The 24,672-nt window shown below is 39.2% G+C and overlaps 1 protein-coding gene across 2 annotated transcripts in view; it reads right to left on the bottom strand.

The window, feature by feature from the left end:
- The window catches only part of CABCOCO1 (ciliary associated calcium binding coiled-coil 1), a 171,544-nt gene that overhangs the window by 4,894 nt on the left and 141,978 nt on the right, over positions 1–24,672 (bottom strand). The window contains exons 6-8 of one of the 2 annotated variants that reach the window (XM_045291489.1): positions 5,115–5,237; positions 4,361–4,501; positions 2,439–2,517 (exon numbers count right to left, since the gene is read on the bottom strand). In XM_045291489.1, the coding sequence (XP_045147424.1) occupies positions 2,439–2,517; positions 4,361–4,501; positions 5,115–5,237 (343 nt within the window). The remainder of the gene's footprint in view (positions 1–2,438; positions 2,518–4,360; positions 4,502–5,114; positions 5,238–24,672) is intronic. The other variant, XM_045291490.1, reaches the window with a different exon arrangement.

The raw sequence follows: 24,672 nt of genomic DNA, 5'->3' as shown, positions 1-24,672 counted from the left end.
TCACACAGACTGGTGTGCATCTTCCTTGTGGGCTCTGTTGCTTCCCTGCTACATGTCTGCTTGTTTAACTTCAGGCCTTTAAGACCCCAGATGCTGTACCTTCTAATAGCTGGTCACCATCAGCTTTCTTCACCACATTTGCTTATGCACCCATTTTGTCAAATCCCATTTTCCATTCAGCTTGAATATCTGACAGTTCCCTGTCCATGTATGACTGCAATAGTTTTTGTATTGTCTCCAGCAAAATTTTATTTACATGTGATATTCATATACGGTTTGATAATTTATGCATTCTGTTGATCATATTTGCTTGGAATGGGCAAAAATATGGACATCTTCCTTTTGATTGGCTGGGTAGCTGTCTTCAAAATTTCTTGGCCTAGACAAAGGAGAGCTTCCAGTGTTGCATGCTTGTTGAAAAATCTCAATTGCTAAGCCACAACTCTTGCAGCTGTGGTTTTTGTCAGTGCCATCAATGCAGCTCTAGGGCTTCTCACTTCAACACAATCGACTCTTCATCATATCCTTCCTCTTGGATTGGTTGAATGATGGCCAATTGTTTTTGGTAGAGTGACACTGTATTTCTTCTACCTTTCCTTGATTTTTCCTGCATTGGTCTATAGTTTGCCTCTAGCATCTGTCTATATGTCAACTTGAGGCGTGAATTTTTCCTTCGGTTATTTCAGCTTGAACACTGCTGAGTGTCTTCTTCCCTCTTAGTTTTTCTAGCTTGCTAGCACGTTGTCAATGTCTATACCCGTGAAGGTCAGCTGCTTAAAGGTTTTCTCCCTGAGGGTTATCAGCCATCTAGAGCAATCTGACCCTATTGTCTGTCCCACCCTAGGTGGGGCCCACTCCCTGCTGACCGGGATAGTGGATTATTCCCCTGAAGGACAGCTCAAAGACAAGCTCAAGCCAACTCTAGGAGGGTCAAGGTTGGGATGCCATCTTGACTTTAGAGTCCGCCCATCTTGTCACATATGTACCCTTAGCCCTGCCCCTTCCTATGGCTTATACACCCCTACCTCATCCCCCTCCTATTGCATGTATGCCTATAGTGCAACTCCTTCCTTTCTGTTATGAATTAACTAGGGGGACTTGCACATCCCCCAAAATGTTTATAAGCCATGATTGGAAATATATTCACTCTCTCTGCATGGACCTGACTGCTGAGATCATGGCCTTCGCATGCCTTATCTTGTCGGATTTCTCTTTAATTTTACCCTCAATTATACAACCACCCCTTGGACCTGTTCGATTGTGGGGGCTGGTACCCCACAAACCTGGAATTATTTCAGGAGTTTCACTGAAGTAGAATTCATCTAATCATGTGTGGGTCTTGAGGGAAATTTCATGAAGGCAAGGTGCATGCCTCATAGAGTGTTTGGCGTACCAAGAAAGGAAATTAATCTTTCAGATCTCTAGATTGTGATAATCAGTACTTTCATTCAGGAACAACCAGCAGAGTCCAGATCAAAGTACTCCGTGTCGGTCAAGAACTGGCTGGCCTTTGTCTGCCATGCTTCCTCGTATTCCCAAGAACCCTTGCTGAAAAGAAGAGCTACCCACAAGCATGATGTCTGGGGCTGCATCTGTTTACTTTAGGAATGAATGGAAAACCCATAGCCTGGTTTCAAGAACCTCTCCTTGAGCACTACCTTGAATTCTCAATTTTTCTAACCTGAAATTTCCCTGCTATCCTAAAATTACTGAGGGTCTGCAAATGGAAAACTTCCCTGTAGGCTTTTTACATTGCTTGACTGGGTTGTTGGGACAGAGCTATCGTTTAATGCAATAATTCAGTGTTAACATTCATATTTCTCCAAAATGTAATTCTTTAACTATATTCAAATTTGCTCTATTAGGTACAATTTTTATTATACAAATCAGGGCCAAAAGAACTTCATTTTGAATGTATCTTTAAAATTAAAATGCTTAAATTATGTATATTTAAAATGTTTGCTCTACTCAGTATAATTTTAATTACCATCTCAGGGCCAAGATAACTTCATTCTTAATAAATCTCTAAAGCTATATAGCAAGCAATGGGAAACTAAATTGATTTACTAGTGCATTAAAACTTTTAAGAATTCATATTACATTCTCAGAAACTTCTGAAATATAGAAAATGAAATATGCCTATAACCACAGAAATAAGCTCTGAAAAATTAAACTTAAAATGTGGATTCTTGACTACCTTTCCCTTTAAAAATTTTCAGAACGATGACTTTTAGGAAGAAAAGAAAAACCTTGAAAACATTTACAGTGTCTTTTAAATAATAATTCGGTAAATGCTGCTACACTAAGAAATGCAGTTTGCTCTATTCAGAAAGTTGATAACAAAGGGTTTAAAAATTTGGTGGGCAAATTTCATTATCTTTTAATTTCATTTGCCATGAACTTTTTGGGAAGCCCCTTGGGAAGCACTGATCACTGACCTTTGGGAAAGGATGTGGCCATGTTCAGGGCCAACAGCACCAGATAGCAGGTTTTAGAAGTGGATAGTAACATACCCATCTGACACAGGGGGAGGAATCTGGTTAAGCAGAGAGTAGTGACCCAAATTGGAATTTGACCAAGGCCCCAAGGTCAACACTGAGAAAGTGCCACACCACGGGCTGGATGAAACCCCGAGAGGAGTCTGGTGACATTGAGGCTGTGTGGTTTTGTGGCTAACATGGGAATTAGGACGAGAGCCCAGTTCACAGTGTTAATTCAGGGTCTCTCATCTGTTTCTGACCCTCGACACTCTGGACACATGACGTAGTTTTTCTATACCTCAATTTGTTATTGAGGCTTCTACACCTCAAACGGTGTTCAATTTGTTCACGAGAGGTAGTAGTGGCTGCTTCTGATCCAGTTCTTCCTGTGCCTAATTATATTTAGATGAGCCAGCTAATGATATTTTAGACCTGAGAAGGATGGCTTCTAGCCACTAGGCCTATAAAACACACACACACACACACACACACACACACACCAATCCTGCTCTTTCTGCTACAGGGTAGTGATGTAAATGTTGCAGGATCTAATATCTGGGGGAAGAAAAGAAAAGAAAGAAAGAAATTCAACAAATAGTTAAAAACATCCTGCTCACTACGTGGAACATGGCTTTGCTAAAGATGTTTTCAATTTTGAGGGGCCTGCAAACAATTCGATTACTGTCTAGTAGTTCCTTGGTACTAACTTCAGAATCACAGGATCGCAAGATGCCCAGGGCCACGATTATACATAAACTATATTTAGATGAAATGTTATCAAATCTAAAAAGGAGATATGTTCTGAACGCCGCTGAATTCAACTGCACTCTGCCCTTCCACACAGTAACCAGTTATTATACTCATTGGGTTGTTAACAATAAAGCTTTGTGTAAAACGTGTTCTTCCACTATTTCTGGTCAACACTAAACACCCCTTATTAAGCTGAGGACTTTGGCTGATTCTGTTGGCACCAAATCATTAAATGTTCATGTAAACAGTGCAGTAACATTTGATGATTAACAAGTAACAAGGTATGCTTAAGCCAAGCGAATATCTTGCTCTTTCTACATTAGTTATTAGCACAGTGAGCTCTTTATATAAGGTCTCATGTTCAGATAACAACTCCTTCCCACTCTGAGATGCATTAATATCTTAAATGTGCAGTATGTTGTCCAACTGATTCATGGTAAATTTCCAAAATAAATGCTAAATTCACCCAGAAGAAGCAAGCCTCTTATTTAATCATGTTGCTTCGGAAATGAGGTGAATTCCTGCAAAAGCTCATCTTGAGGTATAGTTGATTATTTCCTTCTTTTCCTTTTTTGGGGGGAAATGAAAAAAAAATTAAGCTTAAAGCTCAGTTGGCTGATAAATGGCTGGCAGCTGCTACGGTCCCACCATTTTCTTGTTGCCACTGGTGTGAATTGTTGTGCAATTAGTGGTATGCACACAAGAGCAGACCTTCTGGAAGGGGCTCAAAAGTGAATGTCTCTTTATAAAGTTGGTGAGAAAACTGAGCTCAGAATGGTTTGGGGCTCAATGTTTACATTTTACAGATGTACTCAAATTCCTCCTGCACAAGCAGCACTGGGGACTGTGTGACAAGACATGGCATTTAACTGTGCTGTGTATTTATATCTCTCAGTTTCTATGCCGAACGATTCGGTAAATGGATGACACTAGATGCCGCTGGCAGATCAATGTTGTGATCTCATTCATCTCAGATGAGTCCATCGAGAGTGAGGCGGAGATGTTAAATTAAACTTCTCCATTGTGAGCTTTGCTCTTGGGGGTTGAGTGTATGCAGTGTTACAGATACGAAGGGTTGCGGTTGGCAAATGAGTCATACAATAAGAGCGCACACGACCAGTACTGAGTACCTGAATGCTGATGAGAACGTCCTCCGTGACTTGGCCCAGCACTGATTTTATGTCTTCAATGGTGAGACCAGATAAAGGGTCCATATCAGAGGCATCCGTTTCTGACTGGCTCTTCTCAGGGCCTTGTTCTTGATCCAACCCCTAGAATATGGAAAACAAATAATTCAAGTGATTTCTGGAGAATTCCCTGATTTTAAAATTTAACCCCACATTAACATTGGGCTTATTTTCTCAAATAGAAATGATTGCAGTCTGGAGGAAGATTTGATTTGATGCCAACCTGCAAGCAACGGACTGCGATCTGCATGGCCGGCAGTTTGAATCCATCAGCCGCTCCTCAAGAGAAAGACTGGGCTTTCTACTCCCGTCAAGCTACAGTCTCAGAAACCCTGAGGAGGTAGCTATGGGTCATTATTGACTCCATAGCAGTAAGGCTTTCGAGGTGTTTTTTTTTTTTTCTTTCCATTTTTGTTACTTACGAAGGGCATGGGGGGTCAAATCATGTTGCCATGGTGCTGGGTCCTTTGGGGAAAGGATGGTGGAGGCTGGGGAGGATGGAGTGGAAGTGATCAAAACTTTCCAATCACTCCCAGATGATCCATCCTTAACCCAATATTTATATTTGTATAGGAAAAATCAGAAAGATAAAAAAATTGGAAGCATATTTAATTCTTTCTCTGTGCCCTGATCAGAGAATATAAGGTGGAGGTAAGGTGAATGAAAAGAAGATAACCGAGACGAGACAGAAGCCTACCTTCGTATCGGTAACTGATGTTGGGGGAGGCATGATGAATGTTGAGTAAGTATCAAACGAGATTCCTTCTTCTAAAGGACCGGGGAAAGGGCTCTCTGCGGGCTTTACAACCTCTACCACTTGCTGGAGGGAAGAAAAGACATGTATTGGGACATAGCCTTTGATAAGTGATCATATGTCCACTCAATTCCCTTATAAATATATTGTAGTTTTCTCTATTAGCTTTTAATTGCCATGCCCTTTCTGAATTCTTGAGGCCACCTGTCTTCTTATTCTCTGGTGATTTCTGCCCTCCATAACTTACAATTAGTATTTTGCCTCTTCCGGTGTTTTAGTCTCCTTTTATAGTCTGTGGTTTAAGACCTACTTTTGAAGACTAAACTCTGGTCATACATTATAATAATTTAATAATTTATCCATGATTACCATCCCTGGTGGACTACCAAGAACCTGAAATCATTGTACACTCATTTCTCACTTCACCACAATATAGCAAGTAAATATACGTGTTAAATTAACTCGTTTAAAATTATTCTTACCTTTTATTAAGATGTGCTTGAGCACATACTGGAGCTAAGATATTACCGTATTAAAACCATATTAATTACCGTATTAATACCGTATTACCGTATTAAAATGGTGTATATTTTCCTTTTAATTCATATTGCTAAATTTAACTAATTGTTTGAAGATTGTTATTTGGTATGAATACTTAGAAGCACAGAGTGTTTGATTTTATAGGCTGGAAAAATCTGGAAACCAAGGAATTAAAAATGGTTGGCTTAAGGTCAAATGATCACGTTCTGACAGAGTTGGGAGGTGAAACCTGGTATGCTGATTTCAGCAAACTGTTTCCATACTTTGAAATTAGTGATATTGTTCAGTATTTAATTTTAATTTTATTAGATGGCATCATCTCTTGCGAGAAGACTCAGTGCTAATCAAAATCAAATATTAGGAAAGCTTATCAGAACTGTTCTTTCCTCTGATCACATTCCTGAGCCATTATTTCTTTTCCTGAGTGGAGTATACACACATTTCCATCTTCCCACAAAGTGATTTGTACTCTGTTCCACCTTGTTTGCTCATTCTCCCACACTCTCTATTGCTCTTTCTTTTACAAGACTAGGGTCAGAAAAGGAGCTAAACTTAATATATTGCTCTCTGAAACATTATAGCAAAATAAATCATCTATATATGGGAATCCAGAGAAAAGGCCAGACAATGAGGCATTTAGTTATTAGTCTAGATTCAAAACCAGGGTGAGAAAAAGAAAGTTACAGAGTGTGCATGAGGATTCAAATGACGAGAGCGAGAAGGGACCTGATGAGAGTTTATGGAGCACGGCGGCCTTAGAACCAAGGTCACCGGTGGTGAAGGGTTTTCTTCAGTGAAGCAGAATTTTGTCATTTCTCCTGTTGCCAGAACTGTGTTTTTCAGGCAAAAAATAGGTCTTTCTGCTGGTCTTTCCTTATTCCCACGGGAAGTTCCCAATAGATTGCCTCTGCGTCCCGCGAGCAGTAGCCTCTACCATCTTCTCCTCTGTGTTCTCGCTTCCCTCGGAGAAGAGAAACCAGTAGCCGTCAAGTTCAGTCTCAGTTAATTTCGTGCCGTTACAACAGAAATGCCACCAGGGGGTGGTTCTGGCAAATGGGGTTCTCTCTCTCTCGCAGTGTAGGTGGCTACAGGTCCCGATTCAGGGCACTTGTTCTCTTAGAGGTTTCTGGGGCAAGGGCCCTGTCTCTTTTCCACATCTGCGGGCCCAGTGGTCCTGGGAGACCTCCCTGTCTTCCTGCAGATCACTCGTCTCCAAAACTGGGAGGGAGTCAGGGCAGACACTCGGTCCAGGGCACACGCTCTGCTTTCAGCGCGTCTCTTTTGCTTGGAGGTCCTTCGATCTCTGCTCACTTGCCTGCTCACTTGCGTAATGTCTTAAATAACTCAAACGAGATTGACTCAAGAAAATACCTAGCCCCATAGGTTTCGTCTCCTGCCTCATTAAATCACTGCCTCCTGTCCAGCCTCATTACCATCATGGAGTTTAGGATTTATGACACATTAGATACTCGAGTCAGATCACAAAATGGAGAATAATTACTCACTATCGAGACTCATGGACGATTCAAATGGATACATATGAAGAGACCGCAAAAAGTCCACGTAAAAGTAGAATGAAAAGACAATGGATTATTTTCTCATGAACTTTGGAAGCCCCCTTGTATTTTGAGGGGCTTCCGTGAAACCATCACATTCACTCATCGTGATCCGAGGCACATTAAAGTGTAACTGTGGTCCGTAGAGCTTTCAATGGCTGAATTTGCAGAAGAGCAGCAGGCCTTTCTTCTAATAAGGTCTTGGATAGACTCAAACCTTCCACCTTTGGGTTAGTAACCCAGGCCATGCACCAATTGAACCCATTGGCTCCTCCTTTATCTCATGATACATACACTTAAAGGCAAGCCAATATTTGTGTTCAAATTTCTCACTCTTCCCTCTTACCTATCTCTCCCCTTCAAGTGCGGCCCCCTGGTCTGGATTTGTTCATAAGGCTCATCGGAGTTCATTGTCCTCTGTTCCATTTTCACGACTGTTACACTGTGGAGTGTGTGTGTGTACACTGAGCAGGTGGTTGACAACTTGGGACTCCCCACCTTCATATCACCATGTCTTAGGTGACGTGAAGTACACATTTCTTTCCAAATCCTGCAGCTCCGACGGAGAGCTTCAGGGACAGCAAGGCTCGCCTTTTCTTGAATTTTGTAAGTGTAGGTCATCTAGCCATTTATTTAAATTAATCTGTACACACACACACACAATGCAGGGGTAGAAATTGCTTTTCCTTCAGGGTGTTTCGCATAGTATTATTGAACCAATCCATAGCTAGATTTCTTATTTCCATGGAGAATTACATTTACTAATGTTACTAAAACAATGTAAGAGAAAGAAGTACCCCAATTTTAGATAAGAGAACACAGACTTTCATTAATGATAAGAAGAGACACTATCAAATCTATAATTTGAAATAAACATAGTACCCAGAAGTGTCAAAGTAATTCCTCCCAGCCTCAAGTAGCCTTTGAAAACACACACACACACACACACACACACACAAACAAGTTCAAGAAAAATTGGAATCAATAATTGTGGCAAGAGCACAGAGCCAGCAAATATGTTTAAATGAGACCGTCTGATGCAATACTTTCTTTTAAAAATACAATTAGGCCTTTGTATTTTTTTTTTAACAAAACCTCATGTTTTACAACATCATTGGTTCTGTAATAAAATCTATTTAAAACAGAGAGACATGGTCAGCTTTATTAAGTTAGATTTTCTGAAAGAACATTATAATTTCCTCGAGTCTATGAATAGTTGAAGCAAATTAAATAAAGCTAGCTTTATAACTATTTTTATACATTCCTGTAGAATTCTAATAGTCTCATATTTTTTCCTCAAAAGTCTAATATGTTACCTCTTAAATCTGGAAAAATAAAAACAGAAAAGGGATCAAGTATGTTTATTAAAAAAAAAACCAAAGCCACTCCTATTTGGCCCTCCAGCAACCCCCTTGTTCTGTCGGAGAGGAGCACCCGGAATCTTCAGATCAGGAAACAAAGGGAAAGGCTTGAAGTGACTTGCCTGAGGCATAATGCGGAGATTAAAAATCAGGAGTTTCTGATTATACACATACATCCATTTGGCCAAATGATTGGTTTTGCTTGACTTTCAAATACCCCCTAAATATTATTTTAAATGTACAGCAATAAATGTGTTTCTCTTGCCATTTTTGAATGCTTGCACATACAAATGGACATAATAAAAACAATCATGTTGTTCCATGTGAATGCCATTTATATTTTTTCTGATAATGAGCAGACCGTTTGAACCAAGGTGAGTACATTAAAAGCTATAATAAAGAAGAGAATAGATTTCTAAACAGAATAATTGACTGTTAAGTGAACATACAATAAATAACATCTACAGATGTGGTCGCCAGAAAATTAGTTTTGCATAATTTGCCAATATACATTTCCTCCAGATGTTATCTGTTACATGAAAATTAAGTTACTTATATTATTCATTATGCACACATTGCATTAGTGTTATTTAAGATGGTTTACAATCAGAGCTTTAGTTGAATTGGGCTGCGGTATTTAAAGAATATCAAGTAAATGGCTTTTTGGCATAATTTAATACTCATAAGTACAAAATTTCATTGCTGAACATTATGTAGATTTAAAGAATTTGAGCTCTTACTTATAAGCCAAATGAACTCACTAGAAATCTTTTAAGAAATTACATACTCAATGTGAAATGGCCATCTACCATGGAAATATATGATGGGGATTTTGAGCTCTTCTTGATTAAGGACAAGGCCAGTTTGGGTCTAAAAACATGTTTAAAGGAATTAGAATCTCTTCCCTTACTGGCCACACTTGAGATTTTATCTGGAAATCATATCATTTCCTATTGTGACTTTTTACTCAGTAGATTAACATGATCAATTTGATTAACTCAGAGCTATAGTGTCAGTGTTTTTTCTTTAGAAATGCATCGTTGGAGAAAGAATTTACCCACATTTGTGGGTAGTTTTTGTACCATTGAATTCCATCAATAGATGACAAATATTATACTATCAAATTCACTTATTTAATTATTGAAAATATTAAAAATGTCATTGAGACTCTAACACTCCTCTCTCGTGAAGGGCAGAAAGAAAGAGAAATCTGTTCAACCTTTTTTGAGCTCCAGGCCCACAGACAAAAAGCTGGTTTGCTTTAAAAAGACATTTGTTTGGATTTGTCAGCTTGATGACTTCATATGTAAACCAGAACGTTCTAAAAAATGTAAAAGTTTCAAAAAGACAAGCTTAATTGCAAACTTTCTCCAGTTTTTACTGAGGAGAAAAGGCATGGAAATTCCTGTAATGTTTTAACTTCTTTTCCCCCTTGGGAAAAAAAGAAATGGCATTATCCATTTGCAAGTCTAATTTAGAAGTACTTGCGGGTTCTGGAAAATTTTTAACAAAAAATGCAACCCTGTGCCCACAATACACTGCACATGAAGTCGCAACATATGAATCCCACCTGCAAGATGCAGTAGACCCTGCTCATGTCATCGTGCGGTCATAAATTTTGAAATGAAAAGAGGAAATTTAAAACCTAAGCTTATCAGAGAACCTTCAACTAATCTACTTTTAACGTATTTTTTTTTCTTTCATGGAACCATTGCAAACTTCTTAATACATGTTGTGAATGCAGAATATCAATTTTGTTACAAGAAACCTCCTCCTCCTTCACATTTTTTGACTTGGAAATAAATTTGCAAATGCAGCACATTAATTTTCTTTTCTATGCTTAATCTGCAGTATTTACATTTTGAAAAGGTTCAAAATGTTGCCAGGCTTCTGCAGGGTATGAATAGACATCTAATAGCAACTTCTATTTTTATTCACAGCCTACTGGTAGTTTGAGCATTTATAACTTAATAGAGCTTAGAGACCGTCAAATCCACACATGCTAATCACCTAAACATTGAATGGTCACACAGCACAACACGTTAGGCCCGGAAATGAGGGCTACTCATTCTAGCTGAAGCTGCAAGGAGGAATTGAAGTTGGCATGCTCGAGGACACCAATTTGCAATCTGGCTAGGACACTCCCGTTAGCACCTTGTGTCCATTTTTATTTATATATCTTGATTCTATCTTGTTTAACTTGGGATGGAAAATTTGAAGAAAAAGAGAAAAGGTAGATAATTAAAGAAACTGATTCCAGAGTATTTGAGACACTTTAGTATTTTGAAGTATACTTTTGCCAATAGCACAATTTGAAAAGCAATCTGAGTCCGTCTTTTTAATGACCTCAGACAATGAAATCTTCTCTAATGAATCCTAAAGACAGCGCCTTCTCATAAAGTGGTGCGATTTAACAGAAAAGAAAGGAAAAATGTTTTGATTTGGCCGTGGTGCAAAATATTTCCTGAGAGCTAAAACAGTTCCTTGGATACCCAGATAGTTCCTAAAGATGGCAATCATCAAGAGGATGGAACTGAATTATGGGCTCTAGTCTTGGCTCTGTTCCTAATTGTGTCATGCTAAGAAAATTCCTAGACCTCAGTTTAGGTATTTGTAAAAGGAGGATAATGATAATTACTACCTGGTTACTTCATCATATATTACAAACACAAATTAGATAATATAAATGGGAATGCTGAGAGTTATTCCAAGTGGAGTCATCACTAAACCCTGAGATTGATTATTATTATTATTATCATCATTATTTATGATGATTACTGCTACTATTGAAAATATCCTCTTTATCATGCCAACATTGGAATAGACGGGAGTACATCTCTTGAGGACACTGTTCTGTGTTGTAAATATTGCCCAAGTATTGCAATTAACTCAAAATAATTTGTTAATGAGGACCTGTCATTGTCCTGTATGGTCACAGCCTTTAAAATATGAAACAGATGTCCAATGTCATTGCCATGGATTGAATGGTGTACCTGATTTAGCCATGATTCTCAGTGGTTTGGCAGTTATGTAACGCTATAATTTGGCAGTTACGTAATGATGTTTTCATCTCCCATGATGCGATCAGACAGTTGATTGTAAGGGGAGAATGGTGGGTTGCAACATCCTTACCCAAGTCACAGTGCTGCTCTGATGTAAGGGAAGCTTCCCTGGGTGTGTGTGGCCTGTGTCACCTTTTATCAAAAATTAAAAGGAACGAGAAGTGAGCAGAGATGAAGGAGCCCTCTACACTCAAGAAAGAAAAGCTAAGTGCAGAATGCCTCCTTTGAACCCTCCCAGGATCCCTGTGCTGAGAATCTCCTAGACCCAAGTGAGGATGGGGCACCAAGACACAGGGAGCTCTCCAAGCGACAGTCTACAGATGCTGAAAGGCCTTTCCCCACAGCGTGTAACAGAGAGACGTCTTGTGCTGTAGCTGGTGGCCTGAATTTGTACTTCTGTCTTCCTCAATTGCGAGAAAATAAATTATGTTGGTTCCAGCCAACCGCTTGTGGTATTTCTCTGATGGTAGCACTGGAGAATGGGAACAGCCACCTTACTCGAAGAGTTCTTTGGACCCAGACAAATACTCTTTTGAGACCTAGACAGCATGTCATTGCTAGGTAGTTACGTGGCATGGTCTACTTAGAAAAGCGTTTACACCTACATCTCAGATTAGGAAATCTGCCCCTCCCCCAATTTATCAATCTCTTAATAGTTTTTTTTTCCCTCAGTGTGATGTGAGGCTTATGGTTGCCAAGATTAAATAAACCCCCTTAAACAAATTTTGTCTGGGCTAACTTTAACCATAAACTTCTTATGAAAACTGACGTGCCAAAGCTGTAGAAATGACTACTTCGGATTCTTAAATTGACCTCGCCTGTACCATCCTCAGGGTGAGAGGAGGAAAGCACAGCTCCAGCATAATTCTTTAGAAAATACACGCTCAATGCTTGTCAAAACTGTTACCTCGGAGCGACTCAGAATGCATTTGTGTGGTTTACAGGGTTATGTTCTAAAAGACTTCCGTTGAACTAAATATAACATATTTCAAAGAGCTCTAGTCACGGGTTAATGGTGTTTGGGCTCATCTCAGAAGTTCTACATACATTTCAGGATTTTAATATTTAAAATTGAGGAGATACTCGAAATTCTCTCTTTTTAAAGAATTTTAAATTAAACACAAGTATATGCTAGTTAAAATAATGAAGATGAGGTATGTAATTCTTTTGTGGAATACTGTTTTGAAATGTACCAAATAAAAACTTGATTCTACATATATTACATTTTACGATAGATTATACAAAGATGAAACCATTTCCTGGCCTTCAGATTTGAGGATACTATTTTTGAGTAAGTACCCGTCATTTGCTGAAATCATATGAGATAATAAATCATAATGTTTAGAATAGAAACTATAATGGAAGAACCTGAGGTCCTTGGCGCTAATCTTTCTTTCTGCCCTTTTTTCTTTTTTTACATAGACTTCCTGTTATTTTGACAGTTTAAACTACCTGAATAAGAGGAGGCTGAAGCCATTTGGATAAAGCTATATATATAATTTACTTAACTTCAAAGCATACTGATTGAGTCGCATTTCAGTGCTGAAATCATCTGTTGGAAAGAAAAAAGAACATACACAAAAAAACAAAACTACTTCTTAGAACCATATTAGAATTGATTTCATTTAAAAACCAAGAGCTTTACGGGCCAAGTTTGAGTGTCTGTAATATGCTATGAAATCTTTAAAGACGTCAACGTAATATTGTTATTCCTGACCTCTTAGACCTGAGATGTCTATTTTAAGTAATCTGACATTAAAAATGTGCTGACAAATATAGATTTAAAAAACAACACAGGAAGTTGTAAATCAGTTGGTAACCCTTAACATCAAGGAAGTAAGAGACCACGAAAATGTAGTCATTTACTTTAGTCAACCTCACCCTACATTTTTAACTAAAGAAAATTTGCAAAATGGCAGTGTTTATATTTGGGATATTTTATTCATAGTCTGTGTACTTCCTTTTTCTCCCGTTGGCTCATAAATTATGACTAGGAAACATTGTCACAGTTATAAATATTTCTCTTCTGCTCAGCTCCCTTGAACCTCCCCCACCCCTGCTTTAAAAAATATTCAATAAAGATTTTTAAAAACTGTATCAGGCACTTTTCTTTGGTGAGGAGGGCAGAATTGTTTTTCTTGTTGCTTTGAAAGAAACTGTTAGCAATTAGTCTCTTGTGCCTGCCTGGTAATCAGAAACTGGAGTTTCAGGAAGCGCCCAAGTCGTTCCTCCCCTGCAGGGCAGGCTCTCATTCCATACATGGGTGGTGGGGTGGTGGGGGCGGCCGTTATTTCATTAGCTAAAAGGGAGTTTTCTTTTACCTTCTAAGGAATAACTAGGTGTTCGAGAGTTCCTGGGCTTTTACATGGAATCTGAATTCTTGGAAATGAGCTACAAAATTGCTTGTGTGGACAATTCTCAAAAAGAGACCTTTCACCTACAGTGTATCCATCATGCTTGTTTCGTTCTCAAGACAGACCTTTCACCTACAATCTGTAAATCAGGACAGTTTAGTTAAAAACAAGCCAACCGAAACAACTGTAGCTCTGAAGAAGTTAGGTAGTATCTTTATTCCAGATTCAAATGTTCTAGGAATTGGGACATTTCCCTTTATTGTGCAGTCAGAGCCCTGGATTGGCTCTGCCTCTCAGTAGAATGGATGTCCAAGATATGGTTTCTTCATTTGTAAAATTAGGAGGTTGGACTAGGTCATCTTTAGTCAAGTTGCAGATGTTCTGTGCTATGATCCTAAGTCTCAAGTGGCTTTCTCTCTACTTATACAAGATTCAGAGGCACTGGTCTGTGCAGATCCCCAGATTAAGTATTTTCCTGCCATGATGTAGAAGAATATTTGGATTACATGCTCGGTGCTTACTGGAATCTAAGACAAGCTGCAGCCTGTCTAATTATTCTACTTAATTCCCCCGGGGCCAAACCTACTCCTTCTCTATTGTCTTTCTTTCTCGGTGACACACCAACTTCTCAGTTATCAGGCTCAAAACCTTGAAGTTGTCTTCCATTGTTCACAGTTTCTTACGTTAAATCAGCAGGAACGTTCTTTGGAGACACTTTCATAGTGTCGGCCATAATTGCGCCCTGCTTTTCATGACAGTACCCAACCCATTCAACTCCAAGGTGTTTTCACAGAAATCAAACCCCAGCCGCAGTCCCTCACGCTTTCTCAATGTAGAACAGAGAGGTGCTTACTCAATCTTTATACCAACACCCAAACCAAATTCATTGCCATGAAGTTGATTCTGATTTATAACGAATCTGCAATATAGGGTAGAATTGCCCCTATGGGTTTCTGAGACTGTACCTCTTTATTAAAATGGAAAGTCTCACCTTTCTCCTTCAGAGCAGTTGCTGATTTCAAACTGCTGACCTTGCAGTTAGCAGCCCAATGTACCAATATATAACAGCTGCCATATACATATAGCTGGTGGTACACACACACACACACACACACACACACATCCTGGTGGCGTAGTGGCTGTGTGTTGTGCTGTGATCTAAATGGTCGACAGTTTGAAACCACCAGCCTCTCCGGACGAGAAAGACAGAGCTTTCTACTCCTATAAAAAGTTACAGTTTCTGAAGCCTACAGGAGGATCGCTTTGAGTACGCATCGCCTCGATGGCAGTGCATTTGGGTTTAAAACACACACACACACACACACACACACACACACACACACACACACGCAAGACTTCTGGAGTAGAAAGTTTCTCTCTCTCTGTGACTGACTATATATAGTCATATACATCTATATATCCTTCTGTTGAGAGTACTCTTCTCCCTCATTATCTACCCATCAACAGTCCACGTGGACTCAGCTGGTCCATTGGGCCACATCTTCTCTAAAGTTTTTCTTGATCTCACTTATTTTCTCAGAGTATTTGCTTGCTTCTCTTGTTTGGTCCTTGTCACATTTCTATCTTGAATTACAACCCTTTATTAGTGTTTTTTCTGATATTTTGTTGAAGCCACCTAAGGGGGGGAACCCTGTCTTAATTGTTCTGAGGGTGCCTGGCTCAGGTTTGGTATAGTAGATGTTGAGGATTCCATTACAGGGGAATTACATTCCAGCCTTCTGGCCATGTAAGGCCTGGGAAATGATCGGTCCTAGCAAGCCTCACACGCCTCGCCCAAGAGAAGCCGTTTTAGCCATCACATGAATGGTGGGTTACTTAAATGTCTGACCAGTTGTAACCGGCTAAATTTAACGTTGATAAATAATTTTGAATGTCCCAGGGATGATTTTATGAATACCCAAAGGTTCTTGGCAGAAAAAAAGTTCCCCTCCCTTGCATTAGGGTACCTATTCATTTACAAATGCCCAGGCCCTGGCCAGTTTATTTGAGCAGCAAAAATTAAGTTTAAAAAGTTTGTCTCAAAGCTGATAGCACTTGGAAAACCAAATCTAATAACGCTATTGTTGCATTAGTGTAATACCTGCATTCTCAGTTACCACAAAATTCTAGAGCAGGGGTCCTCAAACTTTTAAAACAGGGGGCCAGTTGGCTGTCCCTCAGACCAGTTGGAGGGCCAGACTATAGCTTTTAAAAAAAACTCTGAACAAATTCCTATGCACACCGCACATCTTATTTTGAGGCAAAAAAACCAAAATGGGGCAAAAACACCCAGCGGGCCGGATAAATGTGGCCCATGGGCTGTAGTTTGAGGATGCCCGTTCTAGTGAGCATTTGTTTGATTCCCACAACGTCAAACAAACAGCTTCTCACTGACTTGGGTTTTTTTTAACTGACAGATTGTTGTTTTATGGACACTTTGCACTTTAAATATCTCCAGAGTTCCCCAGAGATACCACTGCTTCCATCTAGTCCTGATGGAGGCCACCCCAGGAAAGTGCCAAGGGAGCTGCTGCGTTGACCCCCAGGGACCCCGGCTCCTATTGCGTTCCTGGAGGTGAAAATGAAGGGGGTCCACAGTGGTGAGGGTGGAAAAGGCGGAGGGCGGCACTGATCACCCTACAGGAAAACAGCTGCTGCTGAAGGTGATGATGGCGTGATGGGAAAAGAGCAGCCCTCTTTGCATGAGAATTCACTCTATGCTTAGCATGGGCTAATTAGAAACCACATTGCAAGTGTCTTTTAATTCACCCTCTGCTGTCAAGTGATGTTTCTTTGACCCCATTTTAGAGATGAGCAATCTAAAGCTCAGAGAGATTGAGTCAGTGGGTCAACATCCGGTCACTAGACAACAGGGAATTCAGTCGCAACTTGAATTCTGATCTTTTTGACTCTAAAGCTCAGGCACCTCATTCTTAGGGGCAAAAGGAACCCCACGGACTCTTACTAGTTCCTCCTCCAAATGCTTACCTCTGATGTGTAGAGGGGGCCACAGAGGTGCTGAAGAGTGAAATGACTCACACAAGGGACCTGAGAAGTACATTCCTATAGTCTTGAGAGCATATACAATTGAAAACCTAATTTCCTGAAGAGAATGTAGCCACTGGCTCCTCACAGTGCTATGCTCCACACACGTCCACACAAATAAGGCATGGATGAGTGAGGATTTATTTACTTATTAAAAATGGCAAGATATAAAAGGCATTGACTTTATAAGGAAATTTAGCAGCATGCTTACTTCATTTGTTATTAAATAGGAAAGTATAGGAGCGTCGGTTTGGTTTGGTGACTAAAATGGCATGTTCCTGCTCAAATAGCAATTTGTCCTATTTGTTGTAATTGTAATTACTGTTTTCATTGAAATCACAGTTTTCGCTGGGAACAGGCATACAGGAAACAACCAATAACCTAAACGGTTAAGAAACACAATGAGAAATCGGCATGACTGGTGAACAAACCTCTCGTGATTATTCTCCTCCTGTGTGCTGTAATGTGCTTTAAATCCATTTCCATATTTTTAATTAACACCGAGTTCCAAAAAAAACTTTCTGGAGGCCATTTAAATCACAAATAGTCGGGAGAAACAAATTTACTTTATCAGAAAATTGACTACAGACTATTTTGGTGGCTTTTATTATTTTTACAGTTTAATGATTAAAATTAAATATAGCACGATTACTCACGACGGAAGACACTGGAATAATTTTCATGGCTGATATAATTTTAAAAGTCAAACCTGGGTGAATAAGATATTAATTCTGTTGTGCAGCAGTTTTATTGACCATCCTGTGACTATTATTTCTGATTGGTTCCATCCACTCAATAAAAAGAATTGTAGTGCTGTGCCCAGTTACTCCTCTAGGCGAGACCCAGTCACACTAGGATGCCACTAACAAGGGAGACTTTCTCTCCATAACTGTCCTAGAGGTCCTGTCGTGCTGTTTCTAGCCCAGCCCATTCTTTCATGGGTTTGAATCATTCTTTTTTTTCAATAGGAGACAGAGAATGCCCACAATTACTATTTTAAAACTCCTAGCACAATTATTATTTTTAAACTCCTAGTGCAAAATAAAGCTAGGTAAACAGCAATATTGAAACACTGAAATGTTCACAAGTAAAGGGCATTGCTCCACCACTCTAAAGATGTATAATCCCCAGGGTCCAGCAGCTAGAGCCCCTGTTTCCTCATCCAGAAGATGGGGGAGAACATAGGCTTTTATTAGGATTAAATCGGAGCTAAAAAAGGGTAAGGCTTGTTTGTTGTCTATGTTTCAGATTCTATGCCATGTAGTTGTATCTACAACAATACTTCAGTAGATGCTCTCTGAGGGCAGGGACCTCATCTGTGTTGTTCCCCAGTTTATTGATACCAGTGGCAATGAGTTGACCCCATCGCAACAACACCCGCAGGTACTAAAAGAGCAGCAATACACTCAGGGTGTTCAACAGTTGGTTTGGGGTTCCAGGCCTTCTGCAGAGGTGCCTCTGGGGAGACTTGGCCCTTTACCCTTACTGGTAACCTTGTGATTAGCAAACCAAACACATTCACTGTTCTGACCATCACTCATTTGATGAGTGCCTATAAAAAGTAGGAGAGTAATACATTTATTTAATAAATCAATAAATGTGAGCAATCACTGTGGTCCCATGTACCTCTCTTTATTTAATACTTTTTAGTGCCAAAACCCCCGTTTTTCCCATTTCTTCCACTCCATACTCCCAATACAATGTTCATTATCTGGGTATCCAGTCCTTGTACTTGACTTTAAATGCTCCTTCCAGCTAATGGCTAGACGCTTTCAAAGGGTGTCTGTGCTCGACAGAGTCGTACAAAATGAATAGGTTGTGGCTACAAGACTGGAATATTGAGGATGAGTGTGGCTTTGATAGCTGTCCTGGAGGGGAGGACAGCCATGGGGAGCTGCTGTACCAGGTGTGTTGCCTAGTGAGCAATGATTTGGGGCGCTACAACTCTGGAAGGGTGGCTCTGGTTTTCACACGGCTGTGAACTTAACTTTAGTATGAGGGGCTGCTGATGAAGTCAGTGAGTCGGGCACAGTTTGTTAATTTACTCGGTTCAAGGAACTTCCTGGTCTTTGTAAATGAACTCTGTACATTAGGCAACTGATGTTCAGATAAGAAAATCAGAAAACAGCTCATGCTGCAATATAAGTGCTTCCACAGATTGTATTATCAATTGATTCTCACAAGGCTAACATCATTTGAGTAATCAAAAGCAAGGACAATGAGCTACTGTTCGGAAATTCTTCGGCTAGCAATAAGAAACCACCGGGGCTAAAAAACATTCAAGTAATAAGTATGCATTGCAAAACGAAGGCACAGTATTAATTGGGTTAATCTAATTATACCATCTACAATTAGGCCTTAACATATTTTGGATTGCTAGTATCGTTGGAAACATCAGCCACCTGATTAGCATCACTGCCCCAGGAGAAGCGGAAGGCTTTACCTCGGAAGGAGCTGGTGTTTGAGGCATGTCTGGAGAACACACAGACTATCAAAATGTTATGAAAAGACACAGTCTAGGTCATTGATGTCTGTTCATAATTGAAACATTTTATTTTCATTCTGCTTAAAATTGATGTGAAATATGAAGAAATTATCAGGGGGATTATATCATTACAGTAATTCTTTGTTCTAAACATATATTTATTCTTTATTCTAAACATATAATTTCCTTGCAATTGAAAAATGATAATCGGGTTATTTATTTACTAGTAAAAATAATTTTATTTTGGCTTCAGACACATAAATAAATATGACATTATGATGGGTGTATTCTTTTATCAGATTGATCTTTTCCCCCTATTGGTAGACCATCACACAGTTTCTTATTTTAACAAGATTTTTTAAAAGCGCCTTGCTGTTGAATCTATGAATTTCACCATCTCACTAGCATCTGTCAGATTTAATCACCTACTGAACTACCTTAGAAAGATTACCTTATCAGGAAAAGTGTCATCTTGTGAGTTTAGGTGTGAGAATTGCAAAATAAAGCTGAGCTGCACTAACAACTGCTGTGCTAATTTATTGTAAATTATGGTGGGTTTTTTTTGTTTGGGTTTTTTGTTTGCAGAGATAAGATATGAGAAGTGTTTCTATTTAAATTCATTTCCTATTATTTTGACATAAATAATAAAAAACCCAGCTCAACACAAAAAGTGAGAACATAGAATACTTCTTAAGTAGGTTCTAGTGACAATGACATTTATTTTCTAAGCTAGCAACATCAGTCATATCACACTGTTCTAGGTGCAGAATTCGGCAGCACAATTAAGACAAAACACGGATGCTTAGAATGCTAGATGGAAACTGCTGATTGTCATGTAAAGAGTGATGATTTATAGGATATGAACTGGAAATAATTGCATAGCAAGCTGGTCTACAACAAAGCTTTAATTCACTAGGCGGACACAGTGAATTCACAATCTGTGGATCTGGCACCAGTCATGATAGATGAAGGCTGTTCAGAACACATAGCATGTCCTTTTCATGAGCATTCTGGGAACCGTAGTTTAGACGACCTCAGTAATAAGAACTGCCGTGATTTTTAAGCAAGCTGGCCCTCTAAGAAATGTAAAAATCACAATGAGTCATTGTGTTATTAAGATTCAGAACTGAGTGGTAATGAATCACACCAAATCATCACATCACCTCTAAATCATCAAAAAAGCATAAAGTGGGCCCTATAAAGCAGGGTCTCAATGCATTTTTAAGAAGATGATCCTGTTATGTAAACAGTATTTCATTAATGTATTTATTGTTTTTAGTATTAAAACTAAAGAGAAATGCAGTGCTTATAAAAATGAAAGGCAAATGGTCCTCCCTTGAAACAAAAAGAACAGGCCTGGGTTTTGTAGACTATTTATGCAGCTATTCTTATGAGTCGATGCCAAACATGGGAATTTGTATGATCTTTTACAAACGCATCTTTGATGGGACATCGGATTAGCAACCCTCTAACGGATTTCATTTTTTAAAAATGAAACTAGGATTTGAGTGGGAACCTCGGGGAACCCATTGTAACTCAGCTGTCTCATCGCTCCTATAACACTTGGGGTCTTTCAAAGAAAATGGAGTTGAAATATCATTTAAGAAAATAATTGAAAAATGGAACAAAAAACATGAAAAATGTTTTTTTCTATGAGTCTCAGCTAGTAAATTTTAGACGATACCAGCCCACTTGTTGAAGCATTTCACCTCCACAGTCAGGTTTAGGTTTCAGTCTAATTGAATGTGTCAGGCATATTACAGTTAGGATTCTTGGTAATAGTTCGGAGGTGGAGTTAGAAGGCTAGAGATACGAATCCAGGTACACTCAATTATAATATGAAGATGACTGCAATTGAACTAAGAGATCTCTCTGCGGGGACACACCCACTGTAGTTAATTGTCACACATGGGGTCTAAGGCTCTAGATTGTCACCACCGAAACAGACCAGCCTCCAACGTCCTGCTCAGCAGCTGAGTGCTGTAACCATCGTGCCACTCTGACACCACGTCTATGAGGCAACGTACCCCTTGTTTCGCTGTCTTACTGAAGGATGAACCAGCTGAGGCTCAATCAGACAAAGAAAGGAATAAAAAAGGAAAGGCGGGCTACAGTATGTGGGCACGAGACCACTTGTCAGCTAGCCACTCTTTATAATAATTACTCAGAGTCAGAGGAAAAACTCACTTCGAGCATAAAAACAAGTCAAAATAAACTTGGCTCTTGAAGAAGTTGAGTGTAATTGTTAGTTTCTGATAAATATTGCCTTGATTAGAAAGAAGAGGAAAAAAAATTGTTGGCCTATGGTTATTTTTACTTAAAATATTTATAGTTGGAGGGGCACAAATAGATCTCTGGTCATGGATTATGGAAAACATATTTGATAGCTAAATATAAAAAATCCAAATATTAATAACTACTGACATTTATATAGTCCTTTCCTCCCAAAGCCCTTGACAAACATTACTGACTATATACACACAAGAATAGCACTGAAATGCTGCTACTCTTGCAAAGGCTTAGACCTTAATCCAAGAAAAAAAAAGTAGCAAATGGCTGATCCTCCTTAAAATATGGGTCTGCGGAACACAGGCAAGCATTTAGAAATGCAAACTCATGCTACAGCCCTCCCTCCCCAGCTGGTTGTCGCATTTTGCTTTAGTTTTATTGAATTACTTGTCTTATTCGATCCTAGCTTCTTACAAATTCTCCTATGGCTTTGTTTTTCTTCTTTTGAAGAAGGGTTCTGGACTAGTCTATGGTGGCTGTGAGGTGGCGAGTAACAGGCCCACTGCCACCCGCTTCCAATGAGAGCAGGTCCGGCTCTTTAGTGCCTCCTAGAGGAGGACGGCAGATATGCCAGTGCAAACATAGGAGTGGCGTCTACCAACGGAATAGTTCTGTCTCATCATGAGTCAAGACTGTTCTTAGTTATCTGGGAAAATCGTCTGTTCAAACAAATTTCAATGATGAAATATGAGATCAAATAACTTTTTGCTGGTATGCTTGATGACCATGAAGAAAAGGATGCCGCTTTCCTGGTGGCTTGAATGCAATGTAAATTACACGGTGATCGTTTTTTAAAGATTGGCAAGGAAAAAATGCTTAACACACTCATAGCTCCATTACTGTAAAATATCAATCATTTTACTGAATATGTAATGAAGTATGACTGATAGTGACAAACAAACGTATAGACAAATTCACAAAACTTACAGTTCCTGTAATGATTTTATACTTTTAATTCACGGCTTATCCCAAATCACTTGATTTAGGTTCTAACATGTGTTTTTTCTCCTTCTAAGTCCAGTATATATTATAAACTTCAGCAGAAATCTAAGCTCCCTCTTAAAGCGTTTTCTTTTTCCCCCCCGTAATGCAATAGACTCTGTTTTAAAAACTCTCATTTATGCATTCATTTTCCTTGTACCTTTACTGAGTCTGCACTATTCTAGCCAAACATGCATCTACAAGCCAAGCATCATCCTAGGCCCTGGGGATCCAGAGAGAGGCAGCATACAGGCCTTACCTTTCTTTCCAGGAGGCCACAGTCAAGTGTATAGGGGTGGGCATGGTAAAGATGACACATAAGTCATTTGCAGAGTGGAATAATTTTTAGAAGTACATGCAGGGTGTGACTGAAATATAGAGGGAGGGCAACCAACCTATTCTGGTTGGGGAGGAAAAGGCTAGGTTCACACTCGAAGGGGGTTGATGCGTGGGTTGACTCATGGCTCGATAGGAGGTAGCAAGTCAATTAGGTTAGATAGGGAGCCCCAAATCCCAGCCAGCCAGCCAGAAGAAATGATCTGTACACAAGCATAGAGAGATTAACAAACAAACAAACAAACAAACAAACATTCCAGGACAAAAGATGAGCAAGATAACTTGGGGTTGGCAGATAATACTTAACTCCCTGTGCCGTCAGGACTCCTTGGTTACACAGCCTCAAACCAAGACACCAAGTTCACTGTCTTTGAGTCAATTCTGACTCAGTCGATTAGCTACATAATGAAATGTAGTTTGGGGGTTACTTAGGTTTTATCTATTTAAATGTAAATGTTTAAAATTTTAAATGCGATTTATAGTATCTCAGAGCAAGTCATATCTAGAAATAAGTGTTTATCCGTCTTTCCCTAGAACTACATTGAAAAGCTGGAGAATTTTTAAAACAAAGGAGTTGTGGGATTTATTTTCTTATGTCCAATAATGTTCAACAATTTTTGCAAGTTTAGCTAAAGTTAGAACAATATATTTCCCCCATCATTTGCTGAGAGGAAGCCTGTTTGATTAATGTAATTAAAGGGTTGCTTGTAACTCAAGACTCAATTAAAAAAATAAATTTGGCCTTATTACTTTACTTCCAACTGGTGGTTTTCCTAGTGTGATTTTTGAGCTAAAATCTGCGCCTGCTTTGTTCGTGACACATGAATTGTTTTAGCACATCCTTTCCCCTGCTGTGTATATGATTAAGAAAGCAGAGGTTAAATAGTGCAGTAAAGAATTGGATAAATTCACTCTATTTTTGCTAGCAGAGTCTTCTAGACCCCCCCTACAGCCCCCCCCCCACCTCACTTTGTTTTAAGGACTGTAGGGGTGCAGAAAACCTATTATCTTCTCTTGGAATTACTTGTGATGTGTTCTTATGTCGAAAATGTAACTTCACTCTCTTAAGATTTCTCACTACACTGATTTTGTGATGTTTATGCTATGGGTATTGTCTGTAATGGGCAAGGCAGCAAAATGCAAGTGCATTCTATCATTTATTCAATGCTGGGCACTATGGTAAGCTTTTTGCATACATCGTTCAATAGTTTTCTTTGTGACAAACCTCTGAGGTAAGCATAATCAGTCTCATTTTGAGATGAGGTTTGAACTAGGGTCATGTTACTTTCCCATGGCCACACATTGGGTAGGCAAAAGAACTATGGTAGGTCTGTCTCACTCCCAACCAGAGCTCTTAACCACTTGTATTTTTTCTCTGTCTCTTTCTTTCTTTCTTTCTTTTTTAATCATTTTATTAGGGGCTCATACAACTCATCACAATCCATACATACATCAATTGTGTAAAGCACATTTGTACATTCATTGCCCTCAT

This window comes from Echinops telfairi, unplaced genomic scaffold, assembly GCF_000313985.2.
Source record: "Echinops telfairi isolate 266 unplaced genomic scaffold, ASM31398v2 ScPeMD7_70;HRSCAF=299, whole genome shotgun sequence".
Taxonomy (NCBI): domain Eukaryota; kingdom Metazoa; phylum Chordata; class Mammalia; order Afrosoricida; family Tenrecidae; genus Echinops; species Echinops telfairi.
The sequence above is the reverse complement of the archived record's forward strand: the minus strand, read 5'-3'. Positions and strand labels throughout refer to the sequence as shown.